This window comes from Triticum urartu, chromosome 1, assembly GCF_003073215.2.
Source record: "Triticum urartu cultivar G1812 chromosome 1, Tu2.1, whole genome shotgun sequence".
Classification (NCBI taxonomy): domain Eukaryota; kingdom Viridiplantae; phylum Streptophyta; class Magnoliopsida; order Poales; family Poaceae; genus Triticum; species Triticum urartu.
In genome coordinates, this window is record NC_053022.1 from 469,260,671 (window position 1) to 469,283,467 (window position 22,797).

The 22,797-nt window shown below is 43.4% G+C and overlaps 2 protein-coding genes across 3 annotated transcripts; both read right to left on the reverse strand.

Moving 5' to 3' along the window:
• Positions 1–1,141: 1,141 nt before the first annotated feature.
• Positions 1,142–1,811, reverse strand: LOC125519860 (histone H3.2). Its single transcript, XM_048684640.1, has one exon. It carries the CDS (start codon positions 1,739–1,741, stop codon positions 1,331–1,333), a length of 411 nt encoding a protein of 136 aa, XP_048540597.1. The 5' UTR covers positions 1,742–1,811; the 3' UTR covers positions 1,142–1,330.
• A 6,384-nt stretch (positions 1,812–8,195) lies between these two features.
• Positions 8,196–11,703, reverse strand: LOC125519869 (actin-7). Of its 2 annotated transcripts, none has more exons than XM_048684648.1 (5): positions 11,548–11,703; positions 10,487–10,568; positions 10,007–10,400; positions 9,316–9,929; positions 8,196–8,476 (listed from the first exon to the last, which is right to left on the reverse strand). In XM_048684648.1, exons 2-5 carry the CDS (start codon positions 10,541–10,543, stop codon positions 8,411–8,413), a joined length of 1,131 nt encoding a protein of 376 aa, XP_048540605.1. In that variant the 5' UTR covers positions 10,544–10,568; positions 11,548–11,703; the 3' UTR covers positions 8,196–8,410. The 2 variants fall into 2 exon arrangements, with proteins under 2 accessions (XP_048540605.1, XP_048540612.1); XM_048684655.1 differs by lacking the exon at positions 11,548–11,703 and adding an exon at positions 11,464–11,485.
• Positions 11,704–22,797: the final 11,094 nt, after the last annotated feature.

The following is a 22,797-nucleotide window of genomic DNA, read 5'->3' on the forward strand; positions in this document are numbered from 1 at the left end:
ACGAAAATCTTTTGGGTTTCATCTCTATAAGAGTGGCTGAGTTTTTACGTTGGGACCGGCTATGTTGAGACAACATAGGCGGAGTTATTTTCCTCAACTGCATACAAACATAAAAAATAAATACTTTTTGTGATATATTCAGATGGGGAGCCTCACCCCACCCCCCACCCCCGGTGCGGTTTACACCTTCAAGAAAACCATAAAAATAACAATGCAAGTAAATACTGCATAAAGTATGAAAGAAACTTCTTTGAATCAATGTAAACTTTAAACTAGCCGCAAACATCACCGCATGCTCAGGTTCCTACAGCGGCGGCATCAAACTATTACCATGTAATATTTGTTTGAGAAGAGACTCGGAATAAAATAGATCTGATGCTTTTACAAGTTCAGTTAAAAGAAATGCATGTACAAGTGTGCAGACTGAACTAGTTTTGACTGCCTGGATAACAAAAGATTGAGGGGATTTCACACCGAATACATGACTGCCTGGAAAACAAAATGACACAGATATATGTGTATGTTAGAAAAGAAATAGTTACAATTAGTTTGTGTATGTAGGCTTGTACTGCATGCCGTTTATTTATTTTAAGAAAATGATGATACACATATATAGGTTTGGATGGATTCTTTCCGGTGGAGTGCTTAGAATGGCTGTTAGTTTTCCCACTCATACACATGGTACCTAATTCGACTTAGTGTCTCTGTATTATCGAGCCATTACTCCCGTAGTCCTGCTCAGAATGACGAGTACAGTGAACCAGTGACGAGTAGCAGCAATCCATCAGACATCTCAGAGTTCAGAGAATGACATACCCACTGCTGGCAAGACATTCAGGAAAAATGTTTGACAGGTTGGCCAGGCTTGAGGATTATCATCACAGACTAGCTTAACCATTGATCAGAACATTCAATTACACTCCAGTTTCCGATCGGGAAAAAGGAAGTTATGGTCTACTCAGATTGAATGGCAAAAGCATATTCAGAGTTTCAGGCCTTGCTTTTCAGGAGTAACAAAATGTTAAGATTCAGAAAGCTGCAATTGGTTTACTGCTTTCAGTTGACAATCCAAAATAGTAACAGTAATCCAAATTTGAGGCAAGATCACGTCGGCAAACAATCAGTTGCACAGAGCAAACAATTAAGAACAGATAGCCAACTTTCATTGCTGATGGTAACAAGATGGTTACATCAGGCACAGCACAAGAACATAACACGGCCACCATGGCACGAACAGAGAGAATCCTACTACCACAACGCCAGATTTCCACCACGCAACACAGGTTCAGAACCTAACACCCTCTACACCTCCGACGAAGCTCGAGGCGCTCTAGGCCCTCTCGCCACGGATGCGGCGGGCGAGCTGGATGTCCTTGGGCATGATGGTGACGCGCTTGGCGTGGATGGCGCAGAGGTTGGTGTCCTCGAAGAGCCCGACGAGGTAGGCCTCGGCGGCCTCCTGCAGCGCGGAGACGGCGGAGCTCTGGAAGCGGAGGTCGGTCTTGAAGTCCTGCGCGATCTCCCGCACCAGGCGCTGGAAGGGCAGCTTGCGGATGAGCAGCTCGGTGCTCTTCTGGTACTTGCGGATCTCGCGGAGCGCGACGGTGCCGGGGCGGAAGCGGTGGGGCTTCTTCACGCCGCCGGTGGCCGGGGCGGACTTGCGCGCCGCCTTGGTCGCCAGCTGCTTCCGCGGCGCCTTGCCGCCGGTGGACTTCCTCGCCGTCTGCTTCGTGCGGGCCATCGGGACGGGAGGCGCTTCGTGGGTGGGGGAGAGGGAGCTCTTGGGGGATCTGGGAATGGAGGATGGGATTGGAGTGAGGAGGACGACGGGGAGTCGGGTGGATTTTAATAGGCGGCGGGTGGGCGCGAGGCTGCGGAAATTTTGGGTTTCGGGGGCGGGTGGGTGCTGGTTTTGGGAAGCGAGGTGGGTTTGGAGCGTTGGATTTGGTACGAGTGGACGGTGGGGATGTGGCCTCGGGCGAGGCACGCGGATCGTGGGGGGCGATCCGCGGCGTGGTGGTTCCTGCGCCCTGATTGGTTGCGGTTGCGAGTGGGCTGTGACCGTCTGGCCCTCTGCTTGGGCCTTGGCGTGCCAGGGATCGAGACATGCGTTCTTCTCCTTGAGCAATTTTAAGCTTATCACTGCAGGGCGTTGATGTGTTTCCTTTTTTACAAAATGAACCCTTTTTTTGAATAGTTTGAATTGATTACCACATGTGTCACGTGGTAAAAAAAAGGCATTCCTTCTCTTCCCCACACAATACGGCTAGCGTTTCAATTGTAGCAGCGGCAAGAACTGCAGGGTTGAGTTGCCATGGAGGATTGATGATGTCGTGTGCCATCACATGAGGGGAGGTGATATGCTCCGCTTCAAGCGATACCAACTTTTGTGTTGCTCGGGTAGGCGAACACACAACTCTACATAGGCCGACCGGCCAGTAGCGAGCATCGCTCGAGTCTGTTAGGATTGAGAGATTTTTTTTGTTTTTTTTAAACTGTATTCTGAGAAACCAATCACAAAATCAACGGATATTAACAAATATACGAAAAATGTGAATTTTAAAAGTTCATGAAATTGAACACGTTCTTGAATTCAAAAAATGTTCGTGAAATGCAAAAAATGTTTAGGTATTTGAAATTTTTCATGAAATAAAAAAAATGATCGTGACTTTGAAAAATGTTCATGAATTCGATAAATGTACACGATCTTGAAAATGTTTGTGGATTTGAATAATATTCATGAATACAAAAACAACCACAAATTCAAAAAATTGCGAATTTGAACAATGCTTATGGATTCAAAAAAATGTTCAAAATCAAAAAATCATGAAATTTTAAAATGTTTGTGAGTTCAAAAATGATCGCTATTTAAAAAAAGTTTTGCAAATTTGAGGAATGTTCACAAATTTTAAAAAATGGATACAATTTTTTTAATCACGAAATTAAAAGTGTACATTTATTTTTAAAAACATAAAATTACAAATATATTCACGGACTTCAAAAATATGTGAATTAGAAATAAAAAAGACAAAAAAGGCAAACAAAACAATAGAAAAAGAGCATGAAAAATAAAGCGGCATAGAAGCTTCCCAGGGAAAGTATCTAGCGCTCCCAGGCCTAGGGTGCTCCCGGTGCTCCGATGCGAAAAACATTTTTTAAAATGTTCAAAAAATTCTGAAAAAAATGTAGAACATCGACGGAACATCGATGTCTCTTGTCACAAAATTTCAAATCAAAATTGGAAATATTGCTCGAGATACAAAAATGACAAATTTGACATCAATGTGATAATGGGCCAAAACTAAAGCCCAACTTATGTTATGTACAAAAATTTGTCATTTTTGTATCTCGAGATATGTTTCGAATTTTGATTTGAAATTTTGTGACAAGAGACATCGATGTTCCGTCAATGTGCTACATTTTTTCAGAATTTTTTGAACATTTTTTAAATGTTTTTCGGACATTTGGAGCAACGGGAGCACCCCAAGCCTGGGAGCACTAGATACTTTCCCAAGCTTCCCAAAACTGAGTGGGAAGCTCCTAGAAACTTAGCAAAACCACACGAGGGGAACGCTTTATAACCCTTGATGGGTTGGCCCACACCCGAGATCGCGTGGGCGATTGCAGCGTTAGGTGTCACAACGGCAGTGGTGGAGCTAGGATAATGCAAGGGTATGCGGTGCATGCCCAATATTTTTTGCAAATTTTTTTCAAGGGTAATAATTTTTGCAAATAAAGCAGGCCTCCGTGGGCGACGCATGTCGATCAGCGCCAGGGGACCAATTGACCACGCGATACGCGCCGGTCCCACGGGTTAACACCAGGCAGGCCACGCGCTCCACTACAACCGTGCCACGCAGGCCCGACGTGGGATCTGAGCCGATCCCGCCAATTTGCCCAGATCTTCTATGGCATTTTATGTCGTCTCCATTGGTTTCTCCAGCCATAAACGATCTAGCAGACTCGGGTGGGATTGTTCCTCAGGACGGGTTGTATCTTCTGCACAACACGATGCAGCAGCCCCTGAATCTTCTGTGCACGCGCCTACACCGCCCCGTACACGCCTCCAAGCTGGAATATTCAACCAGTAAACTATAAAACTAAATGTGGTTTAGTTGTTTCCATTGGTCCATGGGAGAACCACACTCTATTCATGAGGCTCTTGCTGATCCGAAGCGGAAGAAGGCTATGGATGAAGAGTTTCATGCTCTTTAGAAAAAACACACGTGGCATGTAGTTCCTTCACACCTAGGTAAAAATGTGATTGTTTGCAAGTGGGTGTTTAGAATAAAGTGAAGGTCAAATGATACAATAGATCATTATAAAGCTAAACTTCTTGCAAAGGGGTTTAAGCAGAGGTATGGATTAGATTATGAGGATACTTTTGGTCCTGTTGTTAAAGTTGCCACCATTCATCTTGTTCTATCTATTGTTGTGTCCAGAAGATATGGAGTCTCAAACAGGCAGATGTGCAGAATGCATTTCTTCATGGTGTTCTAGAAGAGGAAGCGTATATGCAGCAACCCATGGGTTTGAGGATAAAAATAAACCATTTCACATATGCATGCTTGATAAGTCTCTATATGCACCAAAGCAAAGCTCCAATAGCATGGTACTCTCGTTCGAGCTAAAAGTTGCAAACACTTGATTTTATTCCCTTCAAATCGAATACATCATTGTTCATTTACAATAAGTCAAACTCCATTATCTTTGTGCTTATTTATGTTGATGACGTTGTTGTCACAAGTTCATCAAATGAGGCAGTAACAACTCTTTTGAAAGAAATTTACTCATAATTTGCTCTCAAAGATCTAGGAGACTTGCACTTCTTCCTTGTATTGAGATAAAGAGAAACAAAGAAGGTGGTCTTCATCTTTCTCAAAAAAAAGCAACAGATCTTTGAGCAAGGCTGGATTGCGGGGCTGTAAACCATCACCAACACTACTATTCAGTTCAAAAAAATTGTCTCTTGTAGAGGGTCTACCCTTGAATCAAGAGGATGGCACTGGTGTTGCAAATGAGTCGAGTTCGGGCGAGCTGGGTTAGTCTCAGCTCAACTTATACTAAAATTTGAGTGAGCTCAAATTGATCGAATCTCAAGGCCGGGCTATTGAAAGTGGCTTGTGCTCAGTTTGTAACGATCTCCAGTCGATCTCAAGCTAGTTCCGAGCTAAATAAGATATTTTTTAATAATTTAAAACAAATTTTCAAACAAGGTAGACCACAACACAACATAAGAAACCATTATATAATTCAACTTATGCTCTCTCAACTAAAGACCTATACTTAATAGCAAGAGATCATGGATGAACTAGCAAGAGAAGAAAAAGAAGGTGTGTCTGCTCTCCAACTTTGGCCAAAATAGCATGATATTTAACACATGGCTGGCCACATATCATATTGGAGCTAAACTTTTTTGGCACTTAGTTAAGATTACATGTTTGGTAATAGGTAAAATAAAGAAAAATCGTACACAACATATATTTTCTCCATGCTAAATTTTCTCCTTCCATGTTTGGTAATAAATTGTCCCATTTATTTCAATGTATATCAAAATTATGTGATATCGGGCTATCGAGCTAAAATGAAGTGAGTCAATGTTGGCTCGAGATCAACTAGTTTCTCAGTCAAGCTACATAAAATGGCCATACTTAGCTCATTATATTCGAGTCAGACTCGAGTTGAGTCAAAATACAGGTCGATCTCGAGCAGCTCAGGAGCCTGAAGCTTTTCTTGCAGCCTTAGATGGCACCAAGAACATAAGTTTGGTAGGTGCATTCTAGATTTCCAATGCTTGACACTCACCAGACCTGAAATTTTCTTTGCAATAAATAAAATGTGTTAGTTTCCTCATGCACCCACTTCAGCTCATTGGACTGTTGCTAAACGCGTATGAAGATATGTGAAGAATACTCTAAGTGTTGAACTAACCTTCAGTGAGTCATCATCTACCCTTGTTGGTGCTTTCTCTGATTTTGGTTGGGCAGGTTTCTTGAATGATAGAAGGTTAATAGGTGGTTTTGCAGTTTTTTTTGGACCCATCTTAATTTCATGGTGTGCAAAAAAAAAAGGCAAAAGTGTCAAGATCAAGTACTCAGGCTGAATATAAGGCTCTGGCAAATGTAATAGCAGAGAATATATGGGTTCAATCTATGCTTAAGGAACTTAGAATATGTTACACACAAATCCCTTGTCTTTGTTGTGACAACCATGGTGCTACATATCTTTCTGCTAATCCTCTTTTTTTAATGTAAAACTAAGTATATTAAAATTGATTATTATTTTGTGAGAGAAAGAGTTGCTAGTAAGGAGTTGAAGATTCGATTTGTTCACTCAAAGGATCAAGTTGCAGACGACTTTACAAAAGCCTTGCCCACAAGATCATTCGGGGAATTTAGGCGTAATCTTTAACTTGAGGAGTTTAGATTAAAGGAGTATGCTAAACAACATTATATTAGTCCAGCCTAGTCCGGTAGCGTGCGCCTTGAGCCTCACGTTAGAGTTGTTAGGAGATATTTAAGCTTAAACCTCTTTCTATCTTTTATCCCAACAACCATGTAATCTTCTCTCCCTCTCGGTTAGCTATGACCACTGAATCATGTAACCTACGAGATCTTCTCTTGTCATCTATCAATATAACACCATGCGGGCCATAGTAAGTTCTACGAGATCTTCTCTGGGTAGGCATGACGTATGACGAGGAGAATAACGTGGAGTGGGAAGCGGAGGCTGAGCATGGAGAAGTCAGAAACCAAATAAAGAAACAAACACAAAACTACTGAACTTTTGATAGGCCCAAACAACATATTTTTGTTGTGGGGATAGGGCATTACGCGCCTTGGCTTTAGGAGGTGAACGCATGTACGCCCGTTAGCATTTGAGAGTAAAAAATCACTTGTTTACGCTTCAAATTACATTTATGTTAAAAAAAGGATGATTATCCCCAGCCTCTACATTCATGTACATATACATACATGTAACACATTGAGGTCCTCATTGTGTTTGCATTCGAGTCGCTGAGTCCGTCCTGACTGTGTTCGCATTCGAGCAATGAAAATGAACAGGACATGAAGACGATCGATGTAAAAGGAAAATCTTTGGACGTCGATATCCATTATACGTGTGGCATAATAGATATTCACCCACACACTGTGTGGCACTGTGGCATAGACAGAGGATAGCCTACACGGTTGTGTGTGGGCGAACAGTAGAATTGCCCAGACGTCCTGGCGCAGCTACAATAGATACCCGCAGGATAACGATTTAGTTGCCATCCAGGATGGCAGATGTTGTTATCCGGGATGGCAAATATGGTTGTAAAAGCATGTCAACTCTCTCTGTTTTGGTTAACTATAGTTGCCATGTCTAATTTATGATAGTTGCGCGGGCAATCAAATCATAGTTGTCGTGTGTGATTAACTACTTGCCACATATAGTCAAACAATAATTGCCATGTGTGTTTACCTAGTTGCCACGTGTGGTTAATCATAGCTGCCATGTGTGTTTACCTGATTGCCACGTACGCGCAACTGCAGTTGCCGTCTAGCAAACAAATTATAGTTGCCATGTGCGTGTTTACCTCGTTGCCATGTACACGCAACTGCATTTGTCATCCAATAACGTGCGACTGTCGTGTGGACGAAAAGCAGTTCGCTCACACGCGCGTGAACTAGGTGGTTGCTGTGTGGCAGAAACTAGTTCGCCCACACAGCGCAGCTGGCAACCGCGTGCTATGGGGCGTGTGGGCGACCTCTCCAACACCCACACACCGGCCTTGTCCTACGTGGCACACGAAAACTGCCTTAAAATGTTAAGATTCGTGCAAACTGAACTGGACTATGATCCAGGCGTGTGGGCAAGTTGCATATATGTAGGCCTTAGTGTTTCCGAAATCTTTTTTCAAAAGGAAAAAGGAAATCAAAGTATGTACGCCGCATCGACATGAGAGAGGAGATGAACCCCGGCATCGTCTCGCCAAAGGCATCTCCTACGGTCGACGAGAAACTCCTCCGCCGCTTCTGCGCCCACCGCCGGTAGCCCTGTGGCACTCGGCAGTCGTCTAGTCTGGCTGCGAGGGGGCAGCAGGCCTTCTCCGGCAGCAGAGTTTCAGTGTCACTACGATTTCGACCAGGGCGTCCGGGTTTTGACTACTCTCCTTCGAAGAGGCACGAGTATGGCGTACCACACAATGTCGCTTAGGCATACACATACGTTCCATTTCATTATTTCATACAGCAGGCAAGCACCATGCAATTGTGCCAAACGGAAAAGATGAACCGATACTGATTTTTTTCCTGTACCCCTTATTCCCCTGAGGGTACACATCTTCTACAGAACACTAACCATGTACCATGTACTACTATATATTCTTGGCAGCAAGTCCCCTTTGTAAGTCCCCTTCACCGACTCTTCAAAAGCACTTCATGTGGACAATGCCGGGACCAGACTCATCGTACTCCGCCTTGGAGATCCACATCTGCCATTAGAAACAAATTCATGTTAAGAATCGATTCGGAACAACGCATCTCATTCAGCCCGAGAAATAACTTCTTAAACAGCCTCCCCTCTACCAAGCTACTGGCCTATCCTTTGGTTGCAAAAGCAATCATAGCACATTACAGATTTTAGAATGTCTTGGAAGATACTCCCTCCATTCACAAATATAAGATCTTTGGACAAAGGATGAATTTTATTTGCTCAAAATGAAGCATCAAGACGATACAAACAGATGAGCATGCACACCCGGCCTGTTCATAGCTAGGACGCACACAACCAACACCAACACACGCACACAAAAAACACTTCGACAAATAGCAAAGTCATATAAGACCAACGCTATACGTAGGCGAAGAAAAGAAAATGTATTGGATATTTCAATATGTACTATATGCAGACTAAAATGTGTGAACAAACACACTAAAATGTGTCTATATACATCCGATTAAGAGAAAAGTTAGAACATACTATATTTGTGAACAGAGGAAGTACTATTTTTTCATATTCTGGTAAAATGGCATACTAGAAATATCTAAAAGTTCAAGCAGAGGATATGACCATCTATGTTAATTAGAATATTATAGGCCAATTTCCTAAAAATATGAATTAAATGTATATTCAGATTGAATTCTCTAAAATAGTTAATGCATACCCTGCCAACCCAAACTGAAAGTGGATCATGAATAGCGATACTAACTCAATCGTCAGAAAAACATGCTGAGAAAAAACTATCCCGAAGAGCGCTATAAAAAATTGTTGAGCAAAGATAGGAGTAATGTATATGCAACTTCCACACTTGAGAGGGGGGAATATACTAACCTGCTGGAAAGTGCTAAGAGAGGCCAAAATAGAGCCACCGATCCAGACACTGTATTTCCTTTCAGGTGGTGCAATAACTTTAACCTTCATACTGCTAGGAGCAAGGGCCGTGATCTCTTTGCTCATGCGATCAGCAATTCCAGGAAACATGGTAGAACCTCCACTGAGAACAACATTACCATACAGATCCTTTCTGATATCAACATCACACTTCATGATGGAATTGTATGTCGCTTCGTGTATACCAGGAACTTCCATACCAACATGAGATGGCTGGAACAGCACCTCAGGGCACCTGAACCTTTCTGAACCAATTGTTATAACCTGACCATCAGGCATCTCATAGCTCTTCTCCACAGAGGAGCTGCTCCTAGCCGTTTCCAGCTCCTGCTCATAATCAAGGGCCACGTAAGCGAGCTTCTCCTTTATGTCTCTGACAATTTCCCGCTCAGCGGTTGTTGTGAGGGAGTACCCTCTTTCTGTGAGGATCTTCATTAGATTATCCGTGAGGTCCCGGCCAGCAAGGTCCAAACGAAGGATAGCATGAGGAAGCGTGTATCCCTCGTAGATTGGAACAGTGTGGCTCACACCATCACCAGAGTCGAGCACAATACCTGCAGGAAAAACGTTGTCAACCACCCTATGCAGTGAACTTCAGCGGCAACTGTTTCAAACAAGGCGGCAGACATACCAGTTGTTCGACCGCTGGCATACAAGGACAGAACGGCCTGGATTGCAACATACATTGCTGGGCAACTGAAGGTTTCGAACATGATCTGGGTCATTTTCTCTCTGTTGGCCTTGGGGTTGAGAGGGGCCTCAGTCAGCAACACAGGATGATCCTCTGGTGCGACACGGAGCTCGTTGTAGAACGTGTGATGCCATATTTTCTCCATGTCATCCCAGTTGTTGACAATGCCATGTTCAATGGGGTATTTCAAAGTCAGGATACCTCTCTTCGCTTGAGCTTCATCGCCCACATAGGCATCCTTTTGGCCCATACCAACCATGACACCGGTATGGCGTGGCCTTCCTACAATGCTAGGAAAGACAGCCCTGGGTGCATCATCACCGGCAAAACCAGCCTGCCAAACATTAGGAATGTGATCAATTAGTTTGGGAGAGCATGTGTTTTTTTTTATGTTCAAAGGATTTTGTGCTGAATAACAACCTTGACCATTCCAGTGCCGTTGTCGCACACGATAGGTTGAACATCCTCATCAGCCATTTGTCAAGTTCCCTGTAACAGAAATCTGCAATGGTACGTTGGTATAAGAGCAAGTTTCTGTATAAACACCTAAACCGTCAGAAATGCTCCCATACAAAAGCAAATAAACCCATAATATCAGCGGTTCAGAGCGCCTGAAAGTGACAAAGGCACACATGTATCTGCCATGTGGTGGGATAGAGCAATTGAGGAACACCATCTGATTACATGCAACTACATTTTCAACAATCGAAGCATCAATTTAGAAACATGACATTAACTTTTTAAGCATAACGTGTTAAAGAAATATTTTGGTCGGTTGAAATTTTTTCTTCGATACACCATTTTATTAAGAATTTATAACAACACTAGCTGGCCTAATTCCTAAGGAGGCGCATAGCCAAGCAAAACACCAAACATGCAGCTAGTCGAAGCCGGCGTGCCGCGGCCAAATTACCAATCGATAACGCAGAGTAAGACAAACTTGGGCTCTTAGTCTTTCCCGATCCCAATTTCTAAAGCGAATCGCACTTATCGTGACATCACGGGTCACACATAGTTTAAGTAAGTATGGAAGCACTAAAAAACAGTATAATTCGCCTTGGTGTCTTGCTAGTGCTAACTGAAGAATTTGTCACGGCACGGTACCAGAACCCGCACATCGTCTAGAAGACGAAAAGCATCTGGGGGCAAGGAAAACCCCCACAAAAGCAAAATGAACAGTTCGCAATTATCTCCAGCAACACCACCAGGGAGCCCGCGCGACAAACGCATCCTCAGATCATCCGCTCGCCCCGGAAAATTCCCATGCTCCGTGAGGGATCGCCCACCCGCCGAGCAGCGAAATTCGCCGACAGCGCAGGAAACAGAAAAATTCGGGAACTCAGGAGTAAACCACGAAAGGTTCACCGATCGAAGCAGAGGCTAGCGGGGCGATCTACCTGGGGGGAAGTGGAACTCGACGGATTTGTGTCGCAGATCAAACGGGTTGAGGGGAGGAGCAGGGGGCGGACGGGGGGCGTCACCTGTTCGCGGGGCGTGGATGGCGCGTCTGGAGGGCTCTGCTCGGGCTCGGCGGATGAAGCGAGGTGGACTGCGGCGAGACGAAGGAAGGAATACGGCGGGCGGGCGGATGGCGTAAAGGCGTTGGGTGAGCCTGGGTGGTGCTTTATACGCGTCCATGCTAGAAAAGGCACGCCGCCCGTAGGAAGCGGCCCCGGTGCCGTGGCCGAGTTTTGGGGCTCCGCTCTGCTCTGTGGGTTTTGCGCCCGGGTCCCTCGTAGTGTGCGTAATAATGTGGAGCTGTGCCAGAGATTTCGCATCTTTCCCCTTTTGTGTTTGCTATAAAAACTAGTGGAAATTAAATGGAATGGTAAATGTTTGCCAAGAATTGCTACATATTCTTTTGAGTCTTCTTTTCATGAGAAATCTTCAGATCTAGCAGTATTCATCTAGATTGCCATGTTCAAAACATGAGTGAAAACCATGCGACTGGTGTGGCAGTGAGAAGCACATTCCGGATATGGGTTTTTTGAAAGTATGTTGGACTGAGATATGGTTCAACAAAGAATAAACAAACACGATTTCTTACCTTTTTCGGTACGAAATGAGTACCCAAACTTGCATTAGCTCTAATTTTGATGTTATTTTTTAATGCAAGCGGATGCCGGATTATCTAAAAAAACATTTAGTGTATACTCTCTTCGTTCTTAAATACAAGTTTTTGTAGAGATTCCACTAGATGAACTACATACGGAACAAAATGAATGAATATATACTTAAAATGCATTTATATACATTCGTATGTGGTTCCTAGTGAAATCTCTACAAAAACTTATATTTAAAAACGGAGGAAGTAAATAGTCACAAGATTTACATCAAAAGATACGCGTTAGGAGGTGTGCCACCTACCTCCATACCATGGGAAAATCCGAGTCAGACGTGCACCAGCTTTCTATATTGCACCTCACCTTGTGTCCCTTCTTCTTGAATTGCACGCTTTATTTTGCTTGTCAACGACTTTCTTCTCTTTTCCACGCATGTTCGTCATTTTCTTTCAAGCAGTGGCAACACATTTAGCATCTGCTTGAAAGATAAAAAGAGGCAGCATGTTATTCACCGTCATCCATGGATTGCAAAAAATGTGCTCCTGTCAGTGGTTTCTCAAGTGTGAGTTTTTGTTCTTCTTCTGAGGAGTATTTGGGGTCTTAGAAAGAATAGCATCCTCAGGTGTGAGTAATTTACCTGCAAAGAGAAGGTGTGTTGCGGAAAAACAGCGGCAATGCACCGAGATATAGGGGTGGCCGGATGAGCGTCGACTTGTTTTTCTCGGAGAAGAAAACAATGCGCACATTGCACGTGTGCTCCTGCCGTCCTGCGTGGAGCCTGATGGGACATGGAGTCACAAAAAGTCGCACTTGACGGTGGATGATGATGCGCGGTTTCGGCTGGTAGTACCCGGAACGAGAGAAAACCAAAATCTGGAGTTTTGAAAGGGCTCCGACCTTGGCCTGTCCAAGTAGCCCAAGAAAACTTTCGGTGCCTAAAGTAGGCACGTCCACGTCGGCGCCAGCGAAATGCGAGATCGACATGTAGGTTCTGGACGGCGCCTTCGGCCTTCGCCCGGCGGACTGCACATCCCAGCCGTCGCCCGCATACATTTTCTGCTCAACGCACACGGAGAGCTTCGGCAGGCACAAAGCCATTTCCGTTTCTGATACGCAGCTATGCTTCTTTTTTTTTCGAGTCACAGCTATGTCGATGGGATTTTACTCAACAAAATAATTGCTCAATTGGATGAATAAATATATTTCTTTCTGCAAAAATAACTCAGATATATCATAAAAGTTCACGTGAGTAGAAATCATCCAAAACATGATAAAGTTAGATCGAGGTCTCTGAACCATCGAAAGACCACAATCATACTCCCTCCGTCCAGAATTACTCGTCGGAGAAATAGATAAAAATGGATGTATCTAAAACTAAAATACATCTAGATACATTCATTCCTCCGACAAGTATTTCCGGACGGAGGGAGTACTTGTTAGCCTCTCTATACCATTGCAATGGGTGACATGCCACGGTTCCTTCCCCTGTTCCCCCGTAACATATCAATATCATACTTGGAAAAATTCCATAGGCTCGCCTGGATTGGGTTATTTCAGTAGATACATAAATCTCCACTCCTGCCACTTCTTGCAACTCCATAAGCACCATCAAAGCACATTTTTTCTGCCAGCACAGTGCTTTGCGACCTGAATCTCCACAGACAGGGCATCGTCGGCGCATAGTCCCTCGTATTATCTCGCAGCTCCAACATAAGATAGCCATTAAGCCAGGCGGTCATCCCCTCATGAGGCCGATGATGTTGCCAAGTTTTCTTTTTTATTCGGTGATGCTAACCTCCTTGGTTTCTTCACTTCCAGTGGTGAGATGTAGGCCGGCCGTAGCGGCGCGGTCTTCTCATTGGCGACGCTTTTCCCCTTATCTTCTGTTTCACCACCCAAGAGATCCGACTTTTTTCTAACCATACTATCTTCAGGACACTCCTCCACCTCAAAGTTTTCAGCCGGCTTCAGGGGATTAGTGGCAGTATCATTCAATTCCTCTCCCAGATCCACATATTGGGAATTGTGGGTGGGATTTGCGCCCTCCTGATTCGCCCCTTTCGAAAAACACCACCCTCGGAGAACGGCCTGCAGGTGGCCGATCTGAAGGAAATATGCCCTAGAGGCAATAATAAAGTTATTATTTATTTCCTCATATCATGATAAATGTTTATTATTCATGCTAGAATTGTATTAACAGGAAACATAATACATGTGTGAATACATAGAGAAACATAGTGTCACTAGTATGCCTCTACTTGACTAGCTCGTTGATCAAAGATGGTTGAGTTTCCTAGCCATAGACATGAGTTGTCATTTGATTAACGAGATCACATCATTAGTAGAATGATGTGATTGACTTGACCCATTTTGTTAGCTTAGCACTTGATCGTTTTAGTTTACTGCTATTGCTTTCTTCATGACTTATACATGTTCCTATGACTATGAGATTATGCAACTCCCGATTACCGGAGGAACACTTTGTGTGCTACCAAACGTCATAACGTAACCGGGTGATTATAAAGGTGCTCTACAGGTGTCTCCGATGATACTTGTTGAGTTGGCATAGATCAAGAATATGATTTGTCACTCTGATTGTCGGAGAGGTATTTCTGGGCCCTCTCGGTAATGCACATCACTATAAGCCTTGCAAGCAATGCAACTAATGAGCTAGTTGCGGGATGATGCATTACATAACGAGTAAAGAGACTTGCCGGTAACGAGATTGAGCTAGGTATTGAGATACCGACGATCGAATCTCGGGCAAGTAACATACCGATGACAAAGGGAACAATGTATGTTGTTATGCGGTTTGACCGATAAAGATCTTCGTAGAATATGTAGGAACCAATATGAGCATCCAGGTTCCACTATTGGTTATTGACCGGAGATGTGTCTCGGTCATGTCTACATAGTTCCCGAACCCGTAGGGTCCGCACGTTTAAAGTTCTGTGATGATCGATATTATGAGTTTATATGTTTTGATATACCGAAGGTAGTTCGGAGTCCCAGATATGATCACGGACACGACGAGGAGTCTCAAAATGGTTGAGACATAAAGATTGATATATTGGAAGCCTACATTTGGACATCGGAAGAGTTCCGGGTGAAATCAGGATTTTACCGGAGTGCCGGAGGGGTTACCGGAACCCCCCGAGGGTTAATGGGCCTTGTTGGGCCCTAGTGGAGAGAGAGAGAGGGGCCGGCCAGGGCAGGCCGCGCGCCCCCTCCCCCTCTGGTCTGAATTGGACTAGGAAGGGGGGAGGCGCCCCCCTTTCCTTCTCCTTCTCCCCCTTCCTAGTAGGAGTAGGAACCTACTCCTACTAGGAGGAGGACTCCTCCTCCTGGCGCGCCCTAAAGGGCCCCGGCCTCCCCCTTGCTCCTTTATATACGGGGGTAGGGGCACCCTAGAACACACAAGTTGATCATTGATCTCTCCCAGCCGTGTGCGGTGCCCCCCTCCACCATAATCCACCTCGGTCATACTGTAGTGGTGCTTAGGCGAAGCCCTGCGACGGTAGCTTCATCAACATCGTCACCACGCCGTCGTGCTGATGAAACTCTCCCTCGAGCTCTACTGGATCACGAGTTTGCGGGACGTCACCGAGCTGAGCGTGTGCTGAACGCGGAGGTGTCGTATGTTCGGTACCGAGGATCGGTCGATCGTGAAGACGTACGATTACATCAAACACGTTGTCATAATGCTTCCGCTTAACGGTCTACGAGGGTACATGGACGACACTCTCCCCTCTCGTTGCTATGCATCACCATGATCTTGCGTGTGCATAGGAAAATTTTGAAATTACTACGTTCCCCAACAGTGGCATCCGAGCCAGGTTTATGCGTAGATGTTATATGCACGAGAAGAACACAAGTGAGTTGTGGGCGATACAAGTCATACTTCTTACCAACATGTCATACTTTGGTTCGGCGGTATTGTTGGATGAAGCAGCCCGGATCGACATTACGCGTACGCTTACACAAGACTGGTTCTACCGACGTGATTTGCACACAGGTGGCTGGCGGGTGTCAGTTTCTCCAACTTTAGTTGAACCGAGTGTGGCTACGCCCGGTCCTTGTGAAGGTTAAAACAACACTAACTTGATGAACTATCGTTGTGGTTTTGATGCGTAGGTAAGAACAGTTCTTGCTCAGCCTGTAGCAGCCACGTAAAACTTGCAACAACAAAGTAGAGGACGTCTAACTTGTTTTTGTAGGGCATGTTGTGATGTGATATGGTCAAGACATGATGCTATATTTATTGTATGAGATGATCATGTCTTGTAACGGAGTTATCGGCAACTGGCAGGAGCCATATGGTTGTCGCTTTATTGTATGCAATGCAATCGCCCTGTAATTGCTTTACTTTATCACTAAACGGTAGCGATAGTCGTAGAAGCAATAGATGGCGAGATGACAACGATGCTACGATGGAGATCAAGGTGTCGCGCCGGTGACGATGGTGATCATGATGGTGCTTTGGAGATGGAGATCAAAGGCACAAGATGATGATGGCCATATCATATCACTTATATTGATTGCATGTGATGTGTATCCTTTATGCATCTTATTTTGCTTTGTTTGACGGTAGCATTATAAGATGATCTCTCACTAAATTTCAAGGTAAGAGTGTTCTCCCTGAGTATGCACCGTTGCCAAAGTTCATCGTGCCGAGACACCACGTGATGATCGGGTGTGATAAGCTCAACGTTCATCTACAACGGGTGTAAGACAGTTTTGCACATGCAGAATACTCAGGTTAAACTTGGCGAGCCTAGCATATACATATATGGCCTCGGAACACTGAGACCGAAAGGTCGAGCGTGAATCATATAGTAGATATGATCAACATAGAGATGTTCACCATTGAAAACTACTCCATCTCACGTGATGATCGGTTATGGTTTAGTTGATATGGATCACGTGATCACTTAGATGATTAGAGGGATGTCTATCTAAGTGGGAGTTCTTAAGTGATATGATTAATTGGACTTAAATTTATCATGAACTTAGTACGTGATAGTATTTTGCTTGTCTATGTTATTGTAGATAGATGGCCCGTGCTGTTGTTTCGTTGAATTTTAACGCGTTCCTTGAGAAAGCAAAATTGAAAGATGATGGTAGCAATTACATGGACTGGGTCCGTAACTTGAGGCTTATCCTCATTGTTGCACAGAAGAATTACGTCCTGAAAGCACCACGAGGTGCCAGGCCTGCTGCAGATGCTGCTGATGATGTTAAGAACGTCTGGCAGTGTAAAGCTGATGACTACTCGATAGTTCAGTGTGCCATGCTTTACGGCTTAGAACCGGGACTTCAACGACGTTTTGAACGTCATGGAGCATATGAGATGTTCCAGGAGTTGAAGTTAATATTTCAAGCAAATGCCCGGATTGAGAGATATGAAGTCTCCAATAAGTTCTACAGCTGCAAGATGGAGGAGAATAGTTCTGTCAGTGAACATATACTCAGAATGTCTGGGTATCATAACCACTTGACTCAACTGGGAGTTAATCTTCCTGTTGATAGTGTCATTGACAGAGTTCTTCAATCACTACCACCAAGTTACAAGAGCTTCGTGATGAACTATAATATGCAAGGGATGAATAAGACAATTCCCGAGCTCTTCGCAATGCTAAAGGCGCCGGAGGTAGAAATCAAAAAGGAGCATCAAGTGTTGATGGTCAACAAGACCACCAGTTTCAAGAAAAAGGATAAAGGGAAGAAGAAGGGGAACTTCAAAAAGAATGACAAACAAGTTGTTGCTCAAGAGAAGAAACCCAAGTCTGGACCTAAGCCTGAGACCTAGTGCTTCTACTGCAAAGGGACTGGTCACTGGAAGCGGAACTTCCCCAAGTATTTGGCGGATAAGAAGGATGGCAAGGTGAACAAAGGTATATGTGATATACATGTTATTGATGTGTACCTTACTAGAACTCGCAGTAGCACCTGGGTATTTGATACTGGTTCTGTTGCTAATATTTGCAACTCGAAACGGGGACTACGGATTAAGCGAAGACTGGCTAAGGACGAGGTGACGATGCGCGTGGGAAATAGATCCAAAGTCAATGTGATCGCCGTCGGCACGCTACCTCTACATCTACCTTCGGGATTAGTTTTAGACATGAATAATCGTTATTTGGTGCCAGCGTTAAGCATGGACATTATATCTAGATCTTGTTTGATGCGAGACGGTTATTCATTTAAATCTGAGAATAATGGTTGTTCTATTTATATGAGTAATATGTTTTATGGTCATGCACCCTTGAAGAGTGGTCTATTTGTGTTGAATCTCGATAGTAGTGATACACATATTCATAATGTTGAAGCCAAAAGATGCAGAGTTGATAATGATAGTGCAACTTATTTGTGGCACTACCGTTTGGGTCATATTGGTGTAAAGCGCATGAAGAAACTCCATACTGACGGACTTCTGGAATCACTTGATTATGAATCACTTGGTACTTGCGAACCATGCCTCATGAGTAAGATGACTAAAACGCCGTTCTCCGAAACAATGGAGCGAGCAACAGACTTGTTGGAAATCATACATACTGATGTATGTGGTCCGATGAATGTTGAGGCTCGTGGCGGGTATCGTTATTTTCTCACCTTCATAGATGATTTGAGCAGATATGAGTATATCTACTTAATGAAACATAAGTCGAAACATTTGAAAAGTTTAAAGAATTTCAGAGTGAAGTGGAAAATCATCGTAACAAGAAAATGAAGTTTCTACGATCTGATCGTGGAGGAGAATATTTGAGTTATGAGTTTGGTCTACATTTGAAACAATGTGGAATAGTTTCGCAACTCACGCCACCCGGAACACCACAACGTAATGGTGTGTCTGAACATCGTAATCGTACTTTACTCTCTTACTGATTTACCGCTATCATTTTGGGGTTATGCTTTAGAGACAGCTGCATTCACGTTAAATAGGGCACCATCGAAATCCGTTGAGACGACGCCTTATGAACTGTGGTTTGGTAAGAAACCAAAGTTGTTGTTTCTTAAAATTTGGTGCTGCGATGCTTATGTGAAAAAGCTTCAACCTGATAAGTTCGAACCCAAATCGGAGAAATGTGTCTTTATAGGATACCCAAAGGAGACTGTTGGATACACCTTCTATCACAGATCCGAAGGCAAGACATTTGTTGCTAAGAATGGATCCTTTCTAGAGAAGGAGTTTCTCACGAAAGAAGTGAGTGGGAGGAAAGTAGAACTTGATGAGGTAATTGTACCTGCTCCCTTATTGGAGAGTAGTTCATCACAGAAACCGGTTCCTGTGACACCTACACCAATTAGTGAGGAAGCTAATGATGATGATCATGAAACTTTAGATCAAGTTACTACTGAACCTCGTAGGTCAACCAGAATAAGATCCGCGCCAGAGTGGTACAGTAATCCTGTTCTGGAGGTCATGTTACTTGACCATGACGAGCCTACGAACTATGAGGAAGCGATGATGAGCCCAGATTCCGCAAAATGGCTTGAAGCCATGAAATCTGAGATGGGATCCATGTATGAGAACAAAGTGTGGACTTTGGTTGACTTGCCTGATGATCGGCAAGCCATAGAGAATAAATGGATCTTCAAGAAGACTGACGCTGATGGTAATGTTATTGTTGATATGTCTCCAACGTATCTACTTTTCCAAACACTTTTGCCCTTGTTTTGGACTCTAACCTGCATGATTTGAATGGAACTAACCCGGACTGACGCTGTTTTTAGTAGAATTACCATGGTGTTATTTATGTGCAGGAGCAAACGTTCTCGGAATGACCTGAAACTTCACGGAGCCACTTTTCAGAAAATAAGAAAAATACCTGCAAAAGATGAAGGCCAGGGGGCCCACCACCTTGCCACGAGGGTGGGGGGCGCGCCTGCCCCCCTAGGGCGCGCCCCCTACCTCATGGCCCCCAAGTTGCCTCTTCGACTCCAACTCCACCTCCATATATTGAGTTTCGGGGAGAAAAAAATCAGGGAGAAGAAATCATCGCGTTTTACGATACGGAGCCGCCGCCAAGCCCTAAAACCTCTCGGGAGGGCTGATATGGAGTCCGTTCGGGGCTCCGGAGAGGGGAATCCGTCGCCATCGTCATCATCAACCATCCTCCATCACCAATTTCATGATGCTCACCGCCGTGCGTGAGTAATTCCATCGTAGGCTTGCTGGACGATGATGGGTTGGATGGGATCTATCATGTAATCGAGTTAGTTTTGTTAGGGTTTGATCCCTACTGTCCACTATGTTCTGAGATTGATGTTGCTATGACTTTGCTATGCTTAATGCTTGTCACTAGGGCCAGAGTGCCATGATTTCAGATCTGAACCTATTATGTTTTCATCAATATATGAGTGTTCTTAATCCTATCTTGCAAGTCTATAGTCACCTATTATGTGTTATGATCCGTTAACCCCGAAGTGACAACAATCGGGATACTTACCAGTGATGACTATAGTTTGAGGAGTTCATGTATTCACTATGTGTTAATGTTTTGTTCCGGTTCTCTAAGGAGGCCTTAATATCCCTTAGTTTCCGTAAGCACCCCGCTGCCACGGGAGGGTAGGACAAAAGATGTCATGCAAGTTCTTTTCCATAAGCACGTATGACTATATTCGGAATACATGCCTACACTATATCAATGAACTGGAGCTAGTTCTGTGTCACCCTAGGTTATGACTGTTACATGATAAACCGCATCCGACATAATTCTCCATCACTAATCCATTGCCTATGAGCTTTCCATATATTGTTCTTCGCTTATTTACTTTCCCGTTGCTATTGCTATCATCACTACAAAATACCAAAAACATTACTTTTACTATGGTTACCTTTTGCTATCGTTACCACTACTATCATATTACCTTGCTACTAAACACTTTGCTGCAGATATTAAGTTTCCAGGTGTGGTTGAATTGACAACTCAGCTGTTAATACTTGAGAGTATTCTTTGGCTCCCCTTGTGTCGAATCAATAAATTTGGGTTGAATACTTTACCCTCGAAAACTGTTGCGATCCCCTATACTTGTGGGTTATCAAGACTATTTTCTGGCGCCGTTGCCGGGGAGCATAGCTCTATTCTTTGAGTCACTTGGGATATATATCTGCTTATCATTATGAAGAACTTGAGAGATCCAAAAACCAAGATCTATCCCTCAACTACGAGGGGAGGTAAGGAACTGCCATCTAGCTCTGCACTTGATTCACCTTCTGTTATGAGTAAGTTTGTGACACCTACATCTGCTTCTGCTATTCATTCTGATATGTTGCATGTTATTGATGATGCCACTTCTGCTATGCATGATACTTATGATGAAACTACCTCTATGCCTGATACTACTATGCCACTTAGTGATTTTCTTGATGGACAACTTGCTAGGGCTAGAGAGATTGAAAATATTGAATCTGATGATACTGATGAAAGTGATGATGAAGAATCACTTGTTATTCCTAAGGGTTATGTCTTTGATCAAGAAGCTTCTTTAGCTATTTTAGCGTGCCAAAATAGAACTGAACTCAAAAGATTATTAGCTAAATGGAGTAAGCAATCTCTAAATGCTAGAACTGAACCCTGCTTTTGCTACTTCACCTATCTTTGTTACTGATAAGGATTATGAATTCTCTGTTGATCCTGATATAATTACTTTGGTTGAATCTGATCCTTTTCATGGTTATGAATCTGAAACTATTGTGGCACATCTTACTAAGTTGAATGATATAGCCCCCCCTGTTCACTAAAGATGAGAGAACTCGTTACTTTTACATCCTTAAAATATTTCCGTTCTCATTAAAGGGTGATGCTAAGATATGGTTTAATTCTCTTGATCCTGGTTGTGTGCGTAGTCCCTAGGATATGATTTATTACTTCTCTGCTAAATATTTCCTTGCTCATAAGAAACAAGCTGCTTTAAGGGATATGTATAATTTTGTGCAAATTGAAGAAGAGAGTCTCCCACAAGCTTGGGGGAGGCTTCTCCAATTACTTAATGCTTTAACTGATCATCCTCTTAAGAAAAATGAAATACTTGATATCTTTTATAATGGACTAACCGATGCCTCCAGAGATTACATGTATAGTTGTGCTGGTTCTGTTTTCAGGGAAAGAACACCGGATGAAGCTGAAATTCTGTTGAATAATATGTTGACAAATGAAAATAAATGGACACCTCCGGAGCCAATTCCTGAGCCTATTCCTAAACCAACTCCGAAGAAGAGGGGTATTCTATTTCTCAGTCCTGAAGATATGCAAGAGGCAAAGAAATCTATGAAAGAGAAATGTATTAAAGTTGAAGATGTTAAGAATTTACCTCCTATTGAAGAAATACATGGTCTTAATTTACCACCTGTTGAAGAAACATATAATCTTAATTCCTTACCTATTGAAGAAACACATGGTCTTGATAACCCGACACAGGTAGTGAAGGTAAATTCTCTCTATAGATATGATAAAGTTGTAATCCCATTTACTAAGTTTGCTAGCCCATGCTTAGATGAGTTTGATAAATTTATGGCTAAGCAAGAAGACTTTAATGCTTATTTTGGTAGACAATTGAAATACAATTCAAATATGCTTGAACACTTACGAGATTATATAGCCAATGTTAAAGGTGAACTTAAACTTATTAGTAAACATGCTTATATGGTTACCACTCAAGTAGAAC